This window comes from Streptopelia decaocto (assembly GCF_964273445.1).
Source record: "Streptopelia decaocto genome assembly, chromosome: 2".
In the NCBI taxonomy this organism is placed as follows: Eukaryota; Metazoa; Chordata; class Aves; order Columbiformes; family Columbidae; genus Streptopelia; species Streptopelia decaocto.
In genome coordinates this window covers 88,355,374-88,374,023 of record NC_138655.1, presented here as the reverse complement: position 1 = coordinate 88,374,023, position 18,650 = coordinate 88,355,374, and the positions used below count along the sequence as shown (strand labels likewise).

Genomic DNA, 18,650 nt, shown 5'->3' with positions numbered 1-18,650 from the left:
GCACCGACAGGTGACGTGCCCGGCGGCGGCAGGAGGCTGCGGGCGGCGGGACCCGCGGAGCGGCGCGGAGAGGCGCGGAGCGGGTGGCAGTGTCACGGGCGGCCCGGGAGGGGGCGCCCGCGGCCCGCAGAGCGCCTGAACGCCGCGCAGGTGGCTGCCGGCCGCGGGTGCGGTGCGGTGCGCGGCGGCAACGCCGCACCTTCCCCGGGGGATGAAGCGGCTTTGTGGTGTCCCTTGTTTGTGCGCAGTCCCGCTCAGGCACCCGCGGCCTGAGGGCCGGGAGGGGCGGCCTCCCCCCGCGCAGGTCTCCGCGGTGGGCGGGGGGCTTTCGACTTTCCCCCGCCAAGGGCCGCCTGCAGTGGGGCAGCGCTCGGGCGCGGCTCACAGCAGGGCTGCGCGCCCTTACCACTCTAACCCCTCTCCTCACCCCCACTGATGCCTCGCCCCCTCCCGAAAAACCTCTCAGCCCTTAAAAACGAGTGTTCAAAAGGCAGGGAATAATGTATCCAGGGGCTGATCTCTATCTGCTACCTAATGACTTGCCAAGTACTTATCACTTCCCAGACTAGGAACTGTCGCTTCATTCTAATGTAAATAAACCCTTTATACAAATAAGTCTCTCTCTCTCTCCTCCCGTCTACTAAGGCAATAGGTGGAGATGGAGCAGGACAGGGCTGCAAAGGTTCATGCTCCCAGTTTTGTTGCTCTGTATGTGTTTTCATCTATATGATTTCAGAGAATCCAATGGATTCGGCTCCCCTCCGCCCTCGCTACCCCTCCCAGAGAAAGGAAGGAAGGAAATAAGGGAGGAAAAGGAACACAAAAGGGACAAGGGACCTTGGAAAGTAAAAGAAAAAAAAAGCCATGTCTGGCTATCTTCTTGTCGTTTTAGGAGAGAGTTTTTAACACCCCCATTTCCCCAGCTGTTAGTATTTTATTGTGAGATGCTAAAGCAAATTAAAGGTTTCTTATGCGCTTGCGGTTTTTTTTTATTATTTTTGTTTTGTGTGTGTGTGTGTGTATATATGTGTGTGATAGTACTCTACCTGAATAACAGAAACAACACAAGTCGTTTCCCACAGCCTGGTTTTTGTTTGTGTTCCTAGTGCCGCGACATCTCTGAGACGCAACCTAGGTCACAGAGACGAATTATATGTATGACTGCGGTAATTGTCGTGGGAAGATGAAACGCGCGGGCTCCGACATCTTTATGGTCTCGTTTCTCCCTTGTAAATTAAATACAAAATTATTTTGTAGATACCAAATGTGAAATTAAGGTATTTTTCTTGTGAATTAGACGAAGCCAATGACCGCTGCGGCGTTTACAGCAAAGGATAGTTTATTTCTCATTCAAGAACGAGAGCCTAAAAGAAGACAGAGGGAACGGAGCACTCATTTTCGTATTGTGTTATTTATGTCTTAAGATAAAAGGCGCCCTGGATTGGAAAACTACCTCGGCTTATTTATGGAATTGTCAGCCCACGTAAATAAAATAACAATCACATCTGTTTGCTTAATTGAGTGCCACGCAAACAGACTTTGCATTTAGAGCTCAGTTTAATTGCACAGGCTGAAATTGCAGAGGTGCTGGATGGGAAGACGAGGGAGAGACAGGGAAGGATAGCTGTCACCTACGTCCAGCGGCTAAGAACAGAGAGGGGGCTTTCGGCACAATAGATTTTTCTATTGGTGAAGCACATATTTGATACGATCACTTCCCTCCCTGCGCCTCGAAAGGATGTCAGCAGTTTTCTCCTGCGGTGTCGACCGCTGTTTAAGGAACATGGAAAGCTGCATCCTGAGATGCAAAGACCCGGGCTGGGTGGCTGGTTTCAGAGTTACAGGGATACTGCTGTGATGTTGGAGCCAAAAGAAAGATAGAGAAGCGAAGCTTTGACTAAATCTAAACATAAACAGCCCGGGGCTGGAAAGCGGTTCACCTCCAGGTCTTTGAGAGAAGAGGACAACCCACAGCGGATTGTTTGGGTCCACCTTGGGCTTTGCCCAGGTCAAATGGTAGCCCCTCCGCCTACCGCTCCGATGTCATCTTTCTTTCTGACATCTCCGTAAATAAGGTTGCAAATGACCACACACGCGAAACTTCGGCGGGTTTCAAGAAAAGCGCAGCTCCCCCTGGCCTGGCGCTGCCCGTCGGGGCTTCTGTCCCGCTGCCGGCGCACCTCGCCCGGCTTCGGGCAACAGGCGGCAGCGGCCGTGCCCGCTGCCCGGGTGTCCGCACGGACGGGGGGTTGACGGTGGCCACGGCTGTTGCCGTCCTGCTTCGTTTCGGCGGCAGTCTCGGATGAAGCGGCTCTCCCATCCGGAGGCCACACGGCAAAAACACACGGCGGTGGGGAAAGGCAGCTCTGTAGTGCGGCCGGGTGAGAGTAGCCCAAGCGCCAAGTGTCCTTCTGGGTGGTATCCAAACACACCGGGGGGAAAACTGATCTTTCTGCCTCCCCTAAACCCGTTGTTTCTCCTCAACACGCACACATGCAAACCCCAAATCACTCTGTGAACCTTCACAATGGTGACTTTTGTGCCTCGACTAGAGAAACCAGAGTCCTGCTGGTTTGAGGTATGTAACTTAACACACGTTAGTAATTGCGTCAGGTCGCAATTATAGCATCAGAGTGGCTATTGCAAAATATATTAGATGCAAAACACAGCGGATTAATGGCCCCCCTTCCCTGTGCTGAAACTTCTCGTTGTTACTCCAGCCTCTGCCTGAGAAACAGCTTCGCTACCGTAAACGTTGCCCAGATAAAATGAATTAGTCAGTAAAGGGTCCGGCTCCCGGAGCGGCACGTTACGGCCGCTCATGGGAGCGAGCGGGAAGCCCATGGAAATTGTTTTTAACGGCAGGTAACACCGTGGGAAAACCGGATGACCTGGGCTGCATGGAAACGTGCTAAAATGGACTCTTTTCTTTCAGCAAAGCAAGAAAGTTTTTGAAAAGATAACGTGTTGGAATTGACATCTACTGTCTAGTCCAGTGCTTGCACATTTATTAATTCTGCCGTGGTGGGAGGAAAGGGAAAAACGTGTAATTAGGCAGGAGCAGGTGAAAGATTCCAGACGATGAAATTCAACAGGCTAAACGGGATAATGTATTCACCATTAAAGGACTGACATTTACTACTAAAAGGAGACCTGTTATGTTTGAATATGACAAGGAGCAGATATTAGGCTATATAAATTAACTCCTTCACATTACTTGCATCTTATTTAAAACACTTTTTTTTTTTTTTTTTAACCAACGGTTTGGTGTTTCAGAGGAAAAGCCATACCTGCTAAAATACCACCAAGAAAACGATGCGCCTTTAACACGCTCCGAAGACACGATCCCCAAAGTAATCGATCACAGTAAGAAGTGAGGAAAGGGGGTTTTAAATCAGTGAATCCAGAACAGTTTTTTGACGTATTTGTAGTGTCACAAGATCAGGGTAGGTAATACATCTCACAAACACACACATGTCTTTCCCGTACAAATTCCACACCTTAAAATAGATTTCAGCTTGTTCCTTTCAACTGATCTATTATTAACGCTAATGAAGTTTCAGAGGCATAGGCTGCAAAATGAATGAAGAGCACTGGGTTGCATTTCCAATACTACTGTGCAGATATGTATACGAGTCTCCTCGTGCTCCAAGTATATATAAAAAAAATCCATTTTAAAATATAACAGAAAATTAAAAGGAAAATTTTAAAAATAAATAACCAAGTCCTCGCTTTCTGCTCCCTTTGAGCTCCCGTTAAAATGTTACTCTGATTAGAGCTCAAATATTCTTTCAGGTATTTAGACAAAGGCAAAAGCAACGCAAATAAAATCTTCACAACAGAACCGGCCAAACGGTTTAAGGAACATTTTATTGTACTCTTTTTTGTTTTTTGTTTTTTCTTCTGACACACCTGACATGACGCGGAGTCCACTCTGAAGCAGATTAGGAACAAAAGTATGCCGTCTCCGTCTTAAATAAATAAATAAGTAAACCAAGGACCCGCTTTCCGTAACACACCCCGTAAGGTCTGTAAAGATTACCTGAACGGTCGTGCTAAAGAGCCCCGTACAAAAAAATGCGCCCGTGTTTATAAACAACCGAGGCAGCGGGCGCTCGCTTTGCAGACGGAGAGAGGAAAGCCCTTGATGGCTGATTAATAAAATGGAGCTTTGGAGGACTCGTCAAAACCTTGTCAACCGGAGGAATGCAATCTCTTCAGAAGCGTTTGGTCAGGCAGGCGGGCAGCTGGCTGCAGGCAGGGTTCTGCTGCCGGGGCAGGGGCATCCCACCCCGCACGCACACACACATACAACCCCCTCCCCACACCACACACACACACTTTCCCCTCCGTTCCCGCGGGCGTGGGGGGTGGAAGGCAGCCGGGGTGAGGCAGAGCCTCCTGGCCGGGCAGGGCAGGGGAGGGGACAGACGGACGGCAGCCTGCGGCGAAAACAGACCAACGAAGGAATAAAAAAAAAAAAAGAGAAAAAGTTAAAGTGTGGGAGAAACACGCGTGGTGGAGCACGGGGAGCCCGCGTGGGTGGCAAGAGTTCCGTGGGAGCACATATATATATATATATAAATATATATATATATAATATATATATACACATATACATTGGCGTAGAACTGCACGTCGTGCATGTGCGAGGATGATCGCGCGCGCACAAGGACACGGGGAGGTGGGTGGGCAGGGGACGGCAGGGCTTGCGCGGGTCGGCGCGCAAAATGCGCGGGTGCGGGCAAGTCCCCGCGGGTGCGCAGCGGCCCGAGCGAGCCAGGGGCTCCGCGGAGCTCAAGGCGCCCGTGTGTGCCGGCAAGCGTGTGTGGCCGGTCCCCGAGAGCTGCAGCTCCCAAGGCTGCTGCGGAGATTTTTTTTTTCCCCTTCTTTTTACCCTTTTTTTTTTTTTTCTCGCTCGCTCCTTTTTTTTTTTTTCCCTCCTCATTCAGAGCCCCGGGTGTCTCTCGGCTCTCATTGGCCGCTCTGGCTCGGAGGGGCGGAGCTGGACTGCCTGCAAAAGGAGGAAAAGAAAAAAAAAAGAGAGGAAAAAAAAAAAAAAAGGAGACCGAGTGCGGAGAGGGAAGAAAAAAAAAGGAGAAAACTGTAAGTGCGTAAAAAAGTTCTCGCCGTGGTGACGGATGCTCAAAAGTTCAGGAGTTTTTCCGATGCTTCCCAAAGCAGCCCGCGACTGAAAAAGAGACTGAAAAAAAGCGAGAGAGAGAGAGAGAGGGAGACTTTGCACTGGGAGATCTGGAAGGTGGATTTTTTCTTCTGCTGCTCGCTTAAAAAAAGCCAACAAAACATATCCCTGTACTTTTGTCCCTCCTTTGCAGACAACTTGTTGCAGATCCCCGTGGAACAAGGAACTGGGAGCGTGGGAGCCTCTTTGCAAAGGTTTTATTTTCTTAATACTCTTTCTTCGTTTGGAAGTTGCTTTCTCCGCTGCGATTACTTTTTTTCTCCCCCGTTTTCTTTTTAAAGTAATTTTTACTCTTTTTTTTTACACCCCCCCTCCTATTTTTTCCCTTTTTTGACATTTTTTTTTTCCTCCGTGTGAAGTGCGGGAACTTGCCAGTGGGTTTTCCTGGGCGAGGAAGAGGAGACTTTCGGCGCTGCCGTCGTTATTCTTCCTCCCTTTTTCCGCGCTCCGCCGGGGGGGTGGGGGGGTGGGGGTTGCCCGGCCGCCCGGTCCAGCTCGGTCCGCGGAGCGGCGGAGGGGTGGAGGGGGAAGGGACGCGCTGTTTGGTCCGGCGGGGAGGGTGGGGGAAAGCTGACGGGAGGACATGCAGGCTCGCTACTCCGTGTCCAGTCCCAACTCCCTGGGAGTGGTGCCGTACCTCGGCGGAGAGCAGAGCTACTACCGCGCCGCCGCGGCGGCGGCCGGCGGGGGCTACACGGCCATGCCGGCCCCGATGAGCATGTACTCCCACCCGGCCCACGAGCAGTACCCGGCCGGCATGGCCCGAGCCTACGGGCCCTACACGCCGCCGCCACAGCCCAAGGATATGGTGAAGCCGCCCTACAGCTACATCGCCCTCATCACCATGGCCATCCAGAATGCACCCGATAAGAAGATCACCTTGAACGGGATCTACCAGTTCATCATGGAGCGCTTCCCTTTCTACCGGGACAACAAGCAGGGCTGGCAGAACAGCATCCGCCACAATCTCTCCCTCAACGAGTGCTTCGTCAAGGTGCCCCGCGACGACAAGAAGCCCGGCAAGGGCAGCTACTGGACCCTCGACCCCGACTCCTACAACATGTTCGAGAACGGCAGCTTCCTCCGCCGCCGCCGCCGCTTCAAGAAGAAGGACGCCGTCAAGGACAAGGAGGAAAAGGACCGCCTGCACCTCAAGGACCATGCCCCGCCGCGCCCGCCGCCGCCCGCCGCCGCCGAGCCGGAGGGCGGCCCCGCCGGGGGCAGCGCCGCGCCGCCGCCGCCGCCCGTCCGTATCCAGGACATCAAGACGGAGAACGGCACGGCCTCACCGCCGCAGGCCGTGTCCCCCCCCGGCGCCGCGCCGCCGCTGGGCGCCGTGCCCAAGATCGAGAGCCCCGACAGCAGCAGCAGCCTCTCCAGTGGCGGCAGCCCCCGCAGCACCCTCCCGTCCAGCCGCTCCCTCAGCCTGGAGGCCCCCGAGCCACCGCCGCCACCCCCACCGCCGCCCCCACCGCCGTCCCACCACCACGGCCCGGGCTTCAGCGTGGACAACATCATGACCTCGCTGCGGGGCTCCCCGCAGGCCGCCGCCGAGTTGGGCGCTGGCCTCCTGGCCCCTGCCGCCGCTGCCCCGCGCACCGGTATCCCGCCCGCCCTCTCCCTCGGCGGCTACTCGCCGGGCCACAGTTCCGTCTACGGCTCGCCCTGCAGCCAGGCGGCTGCCGGAGCCGCCGCCGGCACCTACCACTGCAACATGCAGGCCATGAGCCTCTACGCGGCGGCGGGCGGCGCCGACCGCCCCGGCCACCTGCCCGCCGCCGCCGCCAGCCCCGCCGAGGACCCACTGCCCGACTACGCCATGCCCACGGGCGGCGGCGGCAGCGGCGGCGGGGCGGGGGGCGGTGGCGGCGGGGCGCTGGGACACGGCGGGCTGAGCGGCGCGGCGGGCGGCCACCAGGAGGGGCACCACCCGCACCCGCACCAGGGCCGCCTGGCCTCCTGGTACCTCAACCAGGCTGCGGCGGCGGCGGCGGCAGCGGCGGCGGCAGCGGGGGAGCTGGGTCCGCTGGCGGGCGCGGCGGGCTACGCGGGGCCGCAGCAGGGCTTCGCTGCCGCCCCGCGGGAGGTCTTCGAGGCGCCCCGGCTGGGCCTCAGCGCCTCGCCGGGAGGCGGCGGCGGCGGTGGCGGCGGGGCAGGGGGAGGCGGCGGCGGCGGGGCGGGGGGCGGCGGCAGCTGTCAGATGGCCTTCCCCGGCAGCCAGCCGCTCTACCGCACCTCCGGAGCCTTCGTCTACGACTGCGGCAAGTTCTGAGCGCCCCCCCGCCACGGGGGGACCGCGGGGACACCGCGCAGCACCGCGCCGGCGGCCCCTCCCGCGCCCGCGGAGCGAAGGGAGCGCACGCGAAAAGGTTTTGTACAGAGGCAGCCCCAAAGCATGTCTCGGTTTGTTAAAGGACAGTGTTACTCCAATAACACGTAAGTTTTTTTTTTAATTGCTTTGAGAAATACTTCCCCTCCTCTTCCCCGTCCCTTAAGGTATTGCCATGCCCCGTGTTTAAAAGGGGGCGAAAAGTCCAGCGTAGAGTACCAGCTTCTCATCCCCCCCTCTACTTTTACAAGGACTTGTTTTAAAATGTAAATTGCGACATAGTAATTTATTTTTAATTTGTAGTTGTATGTTGCGGACCAAACACCTGAAAGTGTTTCCCCCTTCCCTGAAAAGTGACGTTAAAATTGACTGATACGCTGATTTTTTCACTATATATAAAAAGGGAAACTGTATTAATCTTATTCTATCAATATTTTTCTTTTTTTTTGAAAATATTCTGAAGGTATTGCATTGTTTGTTTATTAATAAATTACCATTCAGTTGGAATGATCCTTTACACGTCTGTATATTTTAATACTTTCATTTAGAGAGCGAGAGAGAGGGAAAAGGGATTTCATAACTAACTTTGTCGCTGGAACAGCTCGTTCCCCTCTGCACAAATTCCAAAGACCATTTAGGAAGTGCCAGGTCGAAAAATCCCTTTTCAGTCTCTTCTGCAATATGTTCCACTTAGTCAGCTCGCCTTATCCGCTAGGAAAAAAATACTTTCCCATGGCAGCTCTGAGTTGGCAAATAAACAAACACGTTTTCTTAGCAATTAATGGGCAAGACCTGGAAACATTTGACCATACACAGTAGTAAGACAACATTATGGCTTTTTAAATAATATGCCTATGTAAGGATATATTAAGCGATAACTCGGAGGTAGAAGTACATGCACTAGATTCCTGCCCTTGTTTAACTGTGTATATATCGAGCTATCGATCTGTGTGTGTGTATTTTAAATGTATTTATAGATAAGATTTACCTATGTATCTAAAAAAGGATTACGTATTTATTTATAGCTTCATATACACATTGCATATGTTTCTAAACTCCAGAGTGTACACGAGATGCCAGATATTCTGTAGTACATATATTCCTAAATATAATGTAAGCATATATAAATCACTGCTTCATAGAATTGATAGCAATGCACGCAATCACATCCATGAAGCCACTTCTGTAATACATTTTCAAAATGCTATTTTATTTCAGAAAAAAAAAAAAAGAAAAAAAAAGAGTAGTTGGATTAAAGGGTGCTTGTAAAGTCTAACCTGACACCTTTATAGCTCCACTTTACTCCTGTCCTTTAGGGACATTACTGGTCTGTTGGTAGTGCCCTAATAGCTCGAGCTGTAGTTTTTTAGAAATAGTTTGTGTTGGAGAATTTTTGTTTTTTCTTATATAGTTGTGGGGTTTTTCTCTGTCTTTTTTTTCCCCTTCTCTCCTTGCTTCCCTCCTTTTTTCTTAAATCAAAAAAAAAAAAAAAAAAAAAAGAAAAAAGAAAAAAAAAGAAAAAAAAGACAGGCTAGTAGCTGAGTGCTGCACAGACTGACGTCTTGTCAGATCAAGAATCTCACCTTCTGGACAATTTGCAATTAAGAACCTACGGGCAATGGGCATCACCTTCCCCCTTTGTAAATAACGACCGAAATGCAATAAATTCATTAACTTGAAGGAATCTGCCTTGTCAGTCAGACTTGGGAGGAAGATTATTTGATTACAGATATTTAAGGCCTAAAGTTTGCTTTCAAGATAATACAGTTTGTTATCAGTATCTCTTATCTAAAGGCAACACTTAGCAGTAATTGCTATTGCATTGTTAAGGATTACACTGTAAATAAATACAGAGGTAGTTACAGTTAAACCTTATTACCTCACTTTCGAGCGGCGCTTCCCCTCCAAAGCAATACTCTAATATACAGAAAACACCTTCAGCAGATCGAATGAACAGGGGGGCTGTCATTTTGTAACGTAGGCTTAAAATCTGTTTATTTAAGTATTGCGTAGTCTTTTTTTTTTTTTTTTCCGTGCTAGTACCTCTAAAGAGATTACCTGCCTTATTGATATTTATTTGTTTGCTAAGTTGGATGAGAGAAACTCAAAACCGTCGTCCGGTTATGGTTAAGTTGAAGCGAAGGAAGAGCGAAGCTGAACGCCTTCTCTCTGGGGACACATTTTAATCGCAGCTCCCTATTTTTCACCAGTAAAGGGAAATCAAATGTTACCTGTTCCCGATCGGGCTCACCTTCTGCTCCCCACCGACCCTGACCCGGCACAGAGCGGGGGTCAGCTGAGCTGGCGGCTCCTGTCTCCCCTCTGCTTGTGACCGGGGTTGCCGGGCCAGGAGCACGGCGGGGCTTTCACCGCCTCCCTCCTCCGCTCCCCCTCCTTGGAAAGGGGAGCCCCGGCGGCGATAGCTCCCTCTGCCCCCGGCAGCTGGGTTTACCAGCGGGGTGGCTGCACGGTAACGCCATTCCCTCCTCACCCCCAACCGGTATTTAAAATAAAACTAAAAATTAAAGAAGGGAGAGGGTAGAGAGTCGATTGCATGTGCTTTTTGCCTGTTACTTTTGTTGCAACCAGGCGCCGGCTTTCCTGTATTTTGGGCTTTCTCCGCCGTCCCCAGCGGCAGGGCGTTTGTGGCGAAAATAAATCGGAGGGAAAGCAGTTGCTATTTCGGCTTGTTTAATCACGCGTTGCATTGTCAGTGGTGCTGCTTGGTTAGGGGACCTGGGGGGACTGTGCGGAGCTTGAACAAGTGCTGTGTATAATTACTGTTAATGCTCCGGCCGCTCCAGGGCGGCCCGCTGCCCTCCGCGGCCCCGGCACCGCGGGGCGGCCGCGCAACTTACGCTCCCCGCGGCCCTGGCTGCAAAAGAGGAGGGTGGATGGGGCTCGTCTGGCCGTGAGATAGCTCGCAGTCAGGGAGGGGGCGAAGTGAAACGTCCCGCTCGGCTGCCAGGTAGGTAGTGGTGGGATCCTCTCTTCCCAGAGGGGAACCCTTTCCTGAAGTGACGTGCGTGGTGGCGGCGGAGGTCACCTCCCTGTTCTCAGTGCGACGGGCTGGCTCACCGCACACGCGTGCATCAGATGGGTTTTAAAAATTATTATTTTATTATTATAATAATAATATTTCCCTCGCGCTCCGCAGAGAAATTGTTCACAACGAAAACAAGATGGGCAGTGCTGTGAGTCCCCGCGGTAGGCAGTGAATCTTGCGGGCCTGACAGCGGGAGGAGGCCCGCCCGGTGCGCAGGCCGGTGACACAGGGTCCCTGCGCGGCGCTGCGCGGAGGTGGGTTGGCCGCGCCGCGTTCCGCCGGGCCGGGGTCTCCGGCGTGACACATTGCTGCTGCTGCTGCTGCTGGGAGGAAAAGGCCCTGTGGGATTGCTAGAAACCTTCCCAGGATGGAGCAGAGCAGCGGGGCGGGCGCGGAGCCGGGCGTCCGCCTGCGGACAGCGCTCCTGCCTGCAAGGCACGAACTGCGGGCAGCGGGGCCAGCACGGGGCCCTCGTCCCTATTGCGCTTCCCTCCCCTTGCGAGCAGGAGGCAAACCCGAGTGTCCTTTCTGACCTGTGATTGTCTCCCAGCAGAACTGGGCCTGCCCTGAACGCCAAAGAGATGCGGTCCGACCCTGCGCGGAGGTGGGCACAGGACGTGCGCCCAGGCAGCAGCTGGAAGGTGCCTCCCCAAGGCCTCTGCATCTTTGGTGGCAGTCCGTACAGCGAACGGGGACACTCGGCCCCATCCTTGCCTGCAGAGCGGTCCATTAGGTGACAGGTTAGCACGGCACTTTGTGTTGTATTTTTAGCTCAAGCTGATTTTTTTTCCCCAAAAAAAAACTATTGCTTTGCTCTTCGTCTAGGGAAAACACCCTTTAAAAATTTTTAATTAATATGAGGAACCTTTCTGTTTAGCTGTTTTTGTTGGTTTCTTGTATTTGCTCATCTGTCACTTACTTAAGCTAAAGAAAACGCAGAGAAAAGGAATATTCTCCCTTCTAAGTTTTCTTCTCGGAATTTCTTAAAGCGAGTGACAGTTCATGTTATGTTCTGCAAAGGTCATAACCAAAAATAGCAGATAAGTTCATGCAAATAGCTGAGAGGACATGGATTAAAACCCCTCCCCTACCTCTACAGGCCAGGTCAGAGAGAGAATATGGTGTTGTGGATGGCGACGTTAAGGGAGTGTTTCCAAACGGGCATTTTACGATATCTGGGGCCCTTTCTGAAAGCCGCCACGTTCGGGAAAGGCTCTTCGAAGTCAGCACGGGGGTATTTTTATAGTCGGGTTTAACTTCATAACGTTTTTGGTAACCGCTGGAGTTGCATCGTAGTGACAAGCCGCCTGTATTCGGGCTGTCCTCCGCTTTCACCTCCACAAAAATACGCTGATTAGAGCGGGGCAAGCTTAAAGTTTCGCTCTGGGTTCTGGAAGCTTTTCTTGCTCATTGCGGGGGAGTCGCAAACTGCTGTGGGTTTTAAGGGAGGCAGCGTGGTGCCGCCCCGCAGAAAGGAGCGGTCGCGCACGGTCGGGCGCTGAGCGCGTCTCGGCGCCCACGTGAAGATGAACGTGAGGTAACAATGCTTTATTACGTCGTATTGATTGCGTAGGCAAAAGCGTGCAGGGCTGAGGCGCGCACATGGCTCCGCTGCGCACAGGCAGGTACAGGAGCACTGCGGTAAAGAGCGTACAAACGCTCCTCCATCCTCTTCCCAACCGTCACCCATTTCAGCGGTAACCGCTAATTGAACATTATCTTTCAATGAATTTCGCTTGTAAAGTAATTTAAACCCCTCGCCGTGGTCAGTCTGTTTTCCCCGGTTCCTTGTGTCGGCCGGACATGTTGGCTAAATGCTTCGTTCTTTCTAAGAGGCACACATTTTGGAGTGGTGAAGGGCGTGTGTTTTGGAGCTGTTGAGCCCCCGGGATGCCGGAGGCCGAACTGTCGCTGAGCGGGCCGCAAGTGACACACCCATGCGCGCAGTCGGGCCAGTGCGGAGGGAGAGCACAGGTTTACGCGGCAAGCTGCGCAAGAGGTTCTCCGCGTCGACTTAGCGGGCCTAAAGTGTGGCGTAAAGGAGCTGCTCGGTGCTCCCCTGGGACATGCATGGGTTTCGGTCAGAATCTCGCACACAAACTCACGGGCTGAGAGGATCCCACTTACTCTTCCCGTGTGGTGTTTTGTTGTTGATTTTGGTGTTTGTTTGTTTTTTTTGGTTGGTTGGTTGGTTGTTTTGTTGTTGTTGTTGTTGATATTGTTTTGTTTTGTTTGGGTTTTTTTAATTATTTTTTCTTCCCCTTCTACTTCGCCTCCCCGTCGGCTTGTCTGCATTGTGAATACGCCCCAAAGGTGGTGTGGTGCCGCGGTGAACGTAGCCCTCCTGCTTTAATTACGCTGAGGCTCATAAAGCCATTCGCTTCTTTCCAAAGTAATAAACAAACGTCGCGTTAGGTCAAGATTGATGGTGTCCATGCAATAAAAACGGGCCAGGTCAGGAAGGAATAAAATTCAATCAGAGCTCGCGGAATCATTTTTCAGGGGACAGAAAGACAGAAAAGGAGACGGGCTTCAAGGGAGACGATGTCGCCGTTCACAACACACCAGCCGGGAGAGAGGAGGGCGAGGGTTAACGAGCGATTGTTTTTTATCAAGCGGAGGCTAATTGAACGAAACAATAGCCGCATCGGCGGGGGAGGGCCGGCTCCTTGCGCGGGGGAGCCTCTGCGGGGCCAGCCTGTAGTCCCGCATCCCGGCGGGTACCGGGACCCCCTCTCAGCATTCCTGCACTGTCCCCCCGCGTTAAAACTTTACACACGCACCTGGGGCAACGGGCAGGTCATCCGTGCCCCAGTCTGGGGTCTGGCAGCGCAGACAGCGTTAGTAAAGGGCCGGGTGCTTAGAGAAGGATGGCAGGACTCTCTCATTTTGCAAGAAGGCGCTCTAAAAGGCCTGCTTGGAGAGCCGGAAAAGCAAGCCCCAGCTCTCAAGGGTCACTCCGACGGGAGCAGGGGCCCTCGGTGTGATTTGCATCTAACGTCTCTCCCCTTGGGTTTAGATTGGTGGGAAAGCTGCTGGCGTCCCAAGATTTGGGAACCGGCTGCGGAGCTGTTATTTGCTGGACACCCGGCGGGCGGTGGGGGGTTCGTGGAGCAGGGCCGCCGCGGGGCCGGGGTGTGCAGGGAGGAGGCGGCAGCACAGCCCCACAGGGAAGCTCCCGTGGTCCGAAGGGCTCGTTTTCGTCCTTCCCCAGCCTCACTTGCTTCACCAGCCCGCCGGTGTTTTGTGCTCCGCGGGCCCGGGAGGCAGCCGGCAAACTCTCCCTCCCTCCCAGGCATGGTGTTTGGGGGAGGGTTTCTCCCTCGGGCCCCAAGCAAACACGTCTGTTGTGCGTACCTCTGCGACCTTCTAGGTCCACAGCTTGTGTCTTGCTTGGTATGCGTGTGCCGCAAAATAACTATTAAAAAGCACTAGGATGGTGGGGAAGGAGGCCCGGGCTACCGGTAAAAGCTCACAAGCTCTCCGGCTAAATGGGAATTGGGTGGTCGGCGATTTTTTTGCCCCCTAAATAAACACAGCTTGAAACGACTTGGGTGGGCAGAAGGGAACAATTTGTGAGCCAGAGAGCAAGTGAGCTGGGCAGGCAGCCGGCCTGAGACGTACCTGCTGCAGACTTTCACCTGACCTTTAGGTGTCAGGGGGCTTGGTTGTGCAGTGTATTACCCCAAATTCAGGTCAGCTGCTTTAGGCTGCGTTCAGGATAATTAACAACAATGAAACCCCCAAACTGGAATCCCCCCTCCTTTCCAGCCCCCATCACCTCTGGGGAGAATGCAGGAAAACCAACGCATTTAGAACCATTAACTCTTAAAATAGCTGAATTTCCTTCAGTAGAAAAAACGCAAATTATTACACTCATGAGTTCAGAATATTTATATATTATATGAATCGATGAATAAACAGGTCATATCGCTACAGCCGTTCGTCCCTCGGAAGGCAAGCTCTTGGTTTAGAAGGAACGTCACAGCCGTTTTCCCCCCATCGTTCCTGGAATTTATTTACTTGCCAGAACATTTAAGCAGCCGAGTTTATTTTTTTTAATAAATATTTGAAATAAGAAAAAAAGAAGAAAGTTTTTCATTGAAAGATAATGTTAAAGTACTGATAATATCATTCAAATAAGAAGAGAATTGTTTAAACAATGTCGGTGCTTGCAAGATTGCCCAGTATAAATACATTCGCTCTGCCTTTTTTATGCGAGTTTCTGCTGGAACTCCTTTTTTTTTTTCTGTATATATGTGTGTGTGTAGGTATGTATGTATTTCCCCGCTCCGATTGTGTTCAGTTGTTCTGCAGCTGGTAGCTAGCGGAGGGGCAAGTCACCGTGCCAAGCCACGTCTCCCCGGGACGGGGGTTCCCGGCTGCTGCGCTGCCGTTGCGGGCTGCACGACGGGGCGCACGGCGCAGACAGCGGGCAGGAGCAGGGCGAGAAAACTACTCGCCTCTTTCCTTTAGTGAGGATTTATGAAAGTACTTGCGGCCAGCGCTTCAAACCTCGCCTCTCAAAGATGGGATGGCTTTAAAACCGAAGAGCGAATTGCAGAAAAATTACTGCTTTATCCCGACGCCATTCTCCGCCCCCCAAGCGCTCCTCCGGGGGGACGAAGCGGGGGGGTGGGGACGGAGGGGACGGAGCGCGGAATGAACCGGTGAGAGCTCATTAGCAAAGCAAAGGTTGCAATTAGAGTCTGCTGCTGCGAACCGACCTCTCCCCCGCTCGCCTCCCCTAGCCCCCATCACCAAATAATTGCAAAGTATCTGTTGATGTTTCTCTTCCACCCGTCAAAACGTTGGAGGTCTGCCTGCTCCAGCGCTCCTTTCTGGGATTGTTGTGTCTGGAGACAATGCTCCGCCAGCGAAGTACCAGAGGTGAAAGAGGGTCACGCGGGGAGGCAAGGAGCGCGGCCCTGCGAGGCGGCTGGGAGCCTCCTACCCCCTGCAAACCTGCCTCCCAGAAACGAGCTGGGGGGCGGGCCCGGAGCTGCGATCCCCGGCCGGCGAGGCCGGTGTTCCTCTCCCCGTGCTGCCCCGGGGCAGCTCCGTTACGGCCGAGGGAAGGGAAGAGGATGTGACCCTCATGTCCGTCTGGGGGGACGCGGCAGCTTGATGTGCAACGGGCTGCGGGGAAGGCGCTGGACTCCTCAATTCCCCAAGTTACATTTAAATTTTATTTTTTAAATACACTTCCAGAAATCGATCAGTCTTCCATGCGCGATCAGAGCTGGCCGCGGGGCTATTTCCGATCACATACCCATCCCCGCGTGTGCGTACAGGAGTAGCGGGTCTGTTCCTTCCACCGCCACCCCCCTTTCTTTTACCCTTTTACCCTTCAGGCTGATGCTGCGAGCAGGAGGTGTATTTTTAGATGGCGCTGGCGGTTTTGCTCCACGACCCCGAGGAAACCCCCGTCGCTTTGTCTCGCCGGCCTTTCGCGCCGGGCCGGGGAGGAGGGCGGCGGGTAGGCCGGCTGCGCCGCCGGCGGGCCCTGGGGCAGGGCTGACCCCCGCCCTGGCTCTCTTGTAGAAGTCGCGGGGGCTTGTGCGCTGGTGGGCGACCTCATCACAGGCCTCCGCCGTGCTCCTTGCACCCTGCGGGGATTTTGCAGCCCACGGGTGGCTGGTGGTTCCAAAAGCCCCTGAAAGGCTTCAGATGAGGGAAAAACAATTGGGGGGAAAAAAAAAAAAAAAAGGGTTTCGTGACGGTTTTACCTTTGGCAAGACAGGCTCCGGGGGGTGGGGAGGAGGCAGCGGCCCGCACGGCGGAGGCGAGGGGCTGAGTTACGGCTGCGGGATGTGGGGCGGCGGCGCTGACAGGCGGCAGGCGAAGGGGAGCGCGCCCTGCCTTAGCTGCTCGTAACTCCCGGCGCTGCGGAGCGCGGAGCCGCAAGCAGGGCCAGGCCGGCTCTCCCGAGTGGGCCCCAGCCCTCCGCAACCATCTGGCAGGAGCTGGACCCTCTCTCCGCTCCCTGCACGCCTGAAATCCCCTCCTCCCGACAGGGCGCACACCCGGGCAGCCCCACCACCCAGCGCTGCCGTTACCATTCCGCTTCTCCCCGTAGTAGTAGTGCAGGGGTAGCCTTCTCCGCTTCCTACGACGTGGTGGGACAGGCTATCCGGGCGTTGCCCTCCAACCCCCCCCCCCGCAGGCTCCCGGGTTTGTCCCGGGTCCGCGCTCCCTTCCCCGGCCCCTGCCCGGCGGGCGGCCGCTCGCTGGCCCCGGCGAGCAACCGGCCTTCCCCTGGCAGCGCTGCCGCTCCGCAGTCGGCAGATTCGGGCTCAGCGGTGCTTGGGCGTGCCGGGGAGCCAAAGCAAAACCCACCTTGCCGGCTGCTTTGTTCGCTGCTGCCGCCGGTGGGTCGCTGGGCACGGTGGGCACGGGAGACTGAGGGCGTGCTCCGTTATTTACTTCTGGAGCTGTCCTTCTAAATTCACGAAGCTGTAATGACCCATAAATGAGACATGAGATGGAGAGAGGAGAGACGTGTCTTTCCGTACCTGCACGCACTAAACGCTTGACATACACATTAAAACGATGTACAGCACTCTCGGCTGCAACTGGTGTCTTATGTACATATATAGATACCTCCTTTATAGCCGTGGGTTTTTTTTTTTTGTTGTTGGTTTTGGTTTTTTTTTGTTTTGTTTTTTGTTTGTTTGTTGTTTTGTGTTTTTTTTTTTTTTAATTCGTTTTCAATAAGTGATCTCGTGGTCATTGCAAAGAGCGGTACTTACAGGAATTCAAAATTGGGCAGAAAGGTGGTGGTGAGGAAACCGAGAAGGAGTTCAGATCTTTGCCAAATTGTAAAAAGCAGAGGGGCAGGACTGAGACATCGGTTTTGTCCTGTCACGACCAGTAGTGCTTTTTTTCTTTTCTTTTCTTCTTTTTTTTTTTTTTTTAATTCTTTTTCCAAAGCAGCAAAAGACATCCAGCACAAGGCCACCGCGGAGGGACTGCTTGGTCTAGAATACTTTTTTTCCTTCGCATCCCTTTTCCCGCTTGCTCCTCAATGCAGAGACCGAAAACGGCGATTAAAAATGCTTCTCTTGAGTGCGCCACAGTTAGAGATGCCAAAGAAAAAACCCCTGAGGTCGAAGGAAAACTGGCAGCTTATGTAAAGGTTCCCAGCCCTTTTGCAAAGATGTGTGAACTAATATTCAGATGTACCAGCAAGTCTCCCAGTGAATCACTGTAAGCAAAAAATAGTTCCCAGCAATATAAAAATATCTTCCCATAAAAGCGCTTTTTATTTTTATTTTATTTTTTTTAAATTTCGTGCCCCACCAAAGATCCACCAGCAGCAGCCTGTGACCGCTTGTCCGAGGCGCTGCAGGGGGAGCAGCCATCGGTGCGGCTGGGCAGATGGAGCTCATCCCTTCCCCTCTACCACCCGCCGCGGTCCTGGGGGTGAGGGAGCACCGCTGGGCACGGGGGGAGCCCCTTGGCCGTGGGGGTGTGCGGCGGCGGCGGCAGCCCGAGGAGTCGTACCCGTTCAAGAGGAAAAACACCCCAGGAGGCTTTATATAAATATACCCACGCGTGGAGGTGCACACGTGGGGCTGGATGGCAATGTGTGCATGACTCCGCGCACAGCCCGAGCCGCAGGGCGGGACGGGGAGCTCCAAATCTCCCCACGGACGGGGCGTTCGCGCCCCGCTTGGAGTTGGTTTGTGCCGGACGCGTCGCGGAGACTGTGCATAGGGGCTGGAGAGCCTCACACGAGTGGGGCGCTGCTTGGAGCGAGTGCGACAGGGACATCTCTCCCTTTCCGCTGCTCCCCTTCCTCTCCACCCTGGGAGGGCGTATTCTCCGTGCACCTGTAGGAAGAGATCCCAAGTAGATGCTGGGCTCCCGCGTTTCTCTTTCCCCGTGTGCTGTGGTGGCCGCCCTCCTCGCTCCCGCGGGGACAGACCCGGAGGAAGCGGCTGCTCCGGCTGCCCGGGCGCGCACCGCTCCGCGCCCCTCAGAAACCCAGGGCTGCGGCCACCAGCACCTCGCACATTTTCCACTTCACCTCTGGCAAATGCCTGCCCTGTCGCGCCAGGAGCACAAAG

The 18,650-nt window shown here is 53.8% G+C and overlaps 1 protein-coding gene across 3 annotated transcripts in view; it reads left to right on the top strand.

The window, feature by feature from the left end:
* The first annotated feature begins 5,733 nt into the window (after positions 1-5,733).
* The window catches only part of FOXC1 (forkhead box C1), a 35,702-nt gene continuing 22,785 nt past the window's right edge, over positions 5,734-18,650 (top strand). The window contains exons 1-2 of one of the 3 annotated variants that reach the window (XR_014183223.1): positions 5,734-7,639; positions 11,129-11,318. Coding sequence is in view for 1 of the 3 variants with exons in the window: in XM_082044402.1 (XP_081900528.1) it covers positions 5,787-7,475 (1,689 nt within the window). In the remaining 2 variants the exon portion in view is untranslated. Of the gene's footprint in view, positions 8,040-11,128; positions 11,319-18,650 lie in introns of those variants that run through there. The other 2 variants (XR_014183224.1, XM_082044402.1) reach the window with 2 other exon arrangements.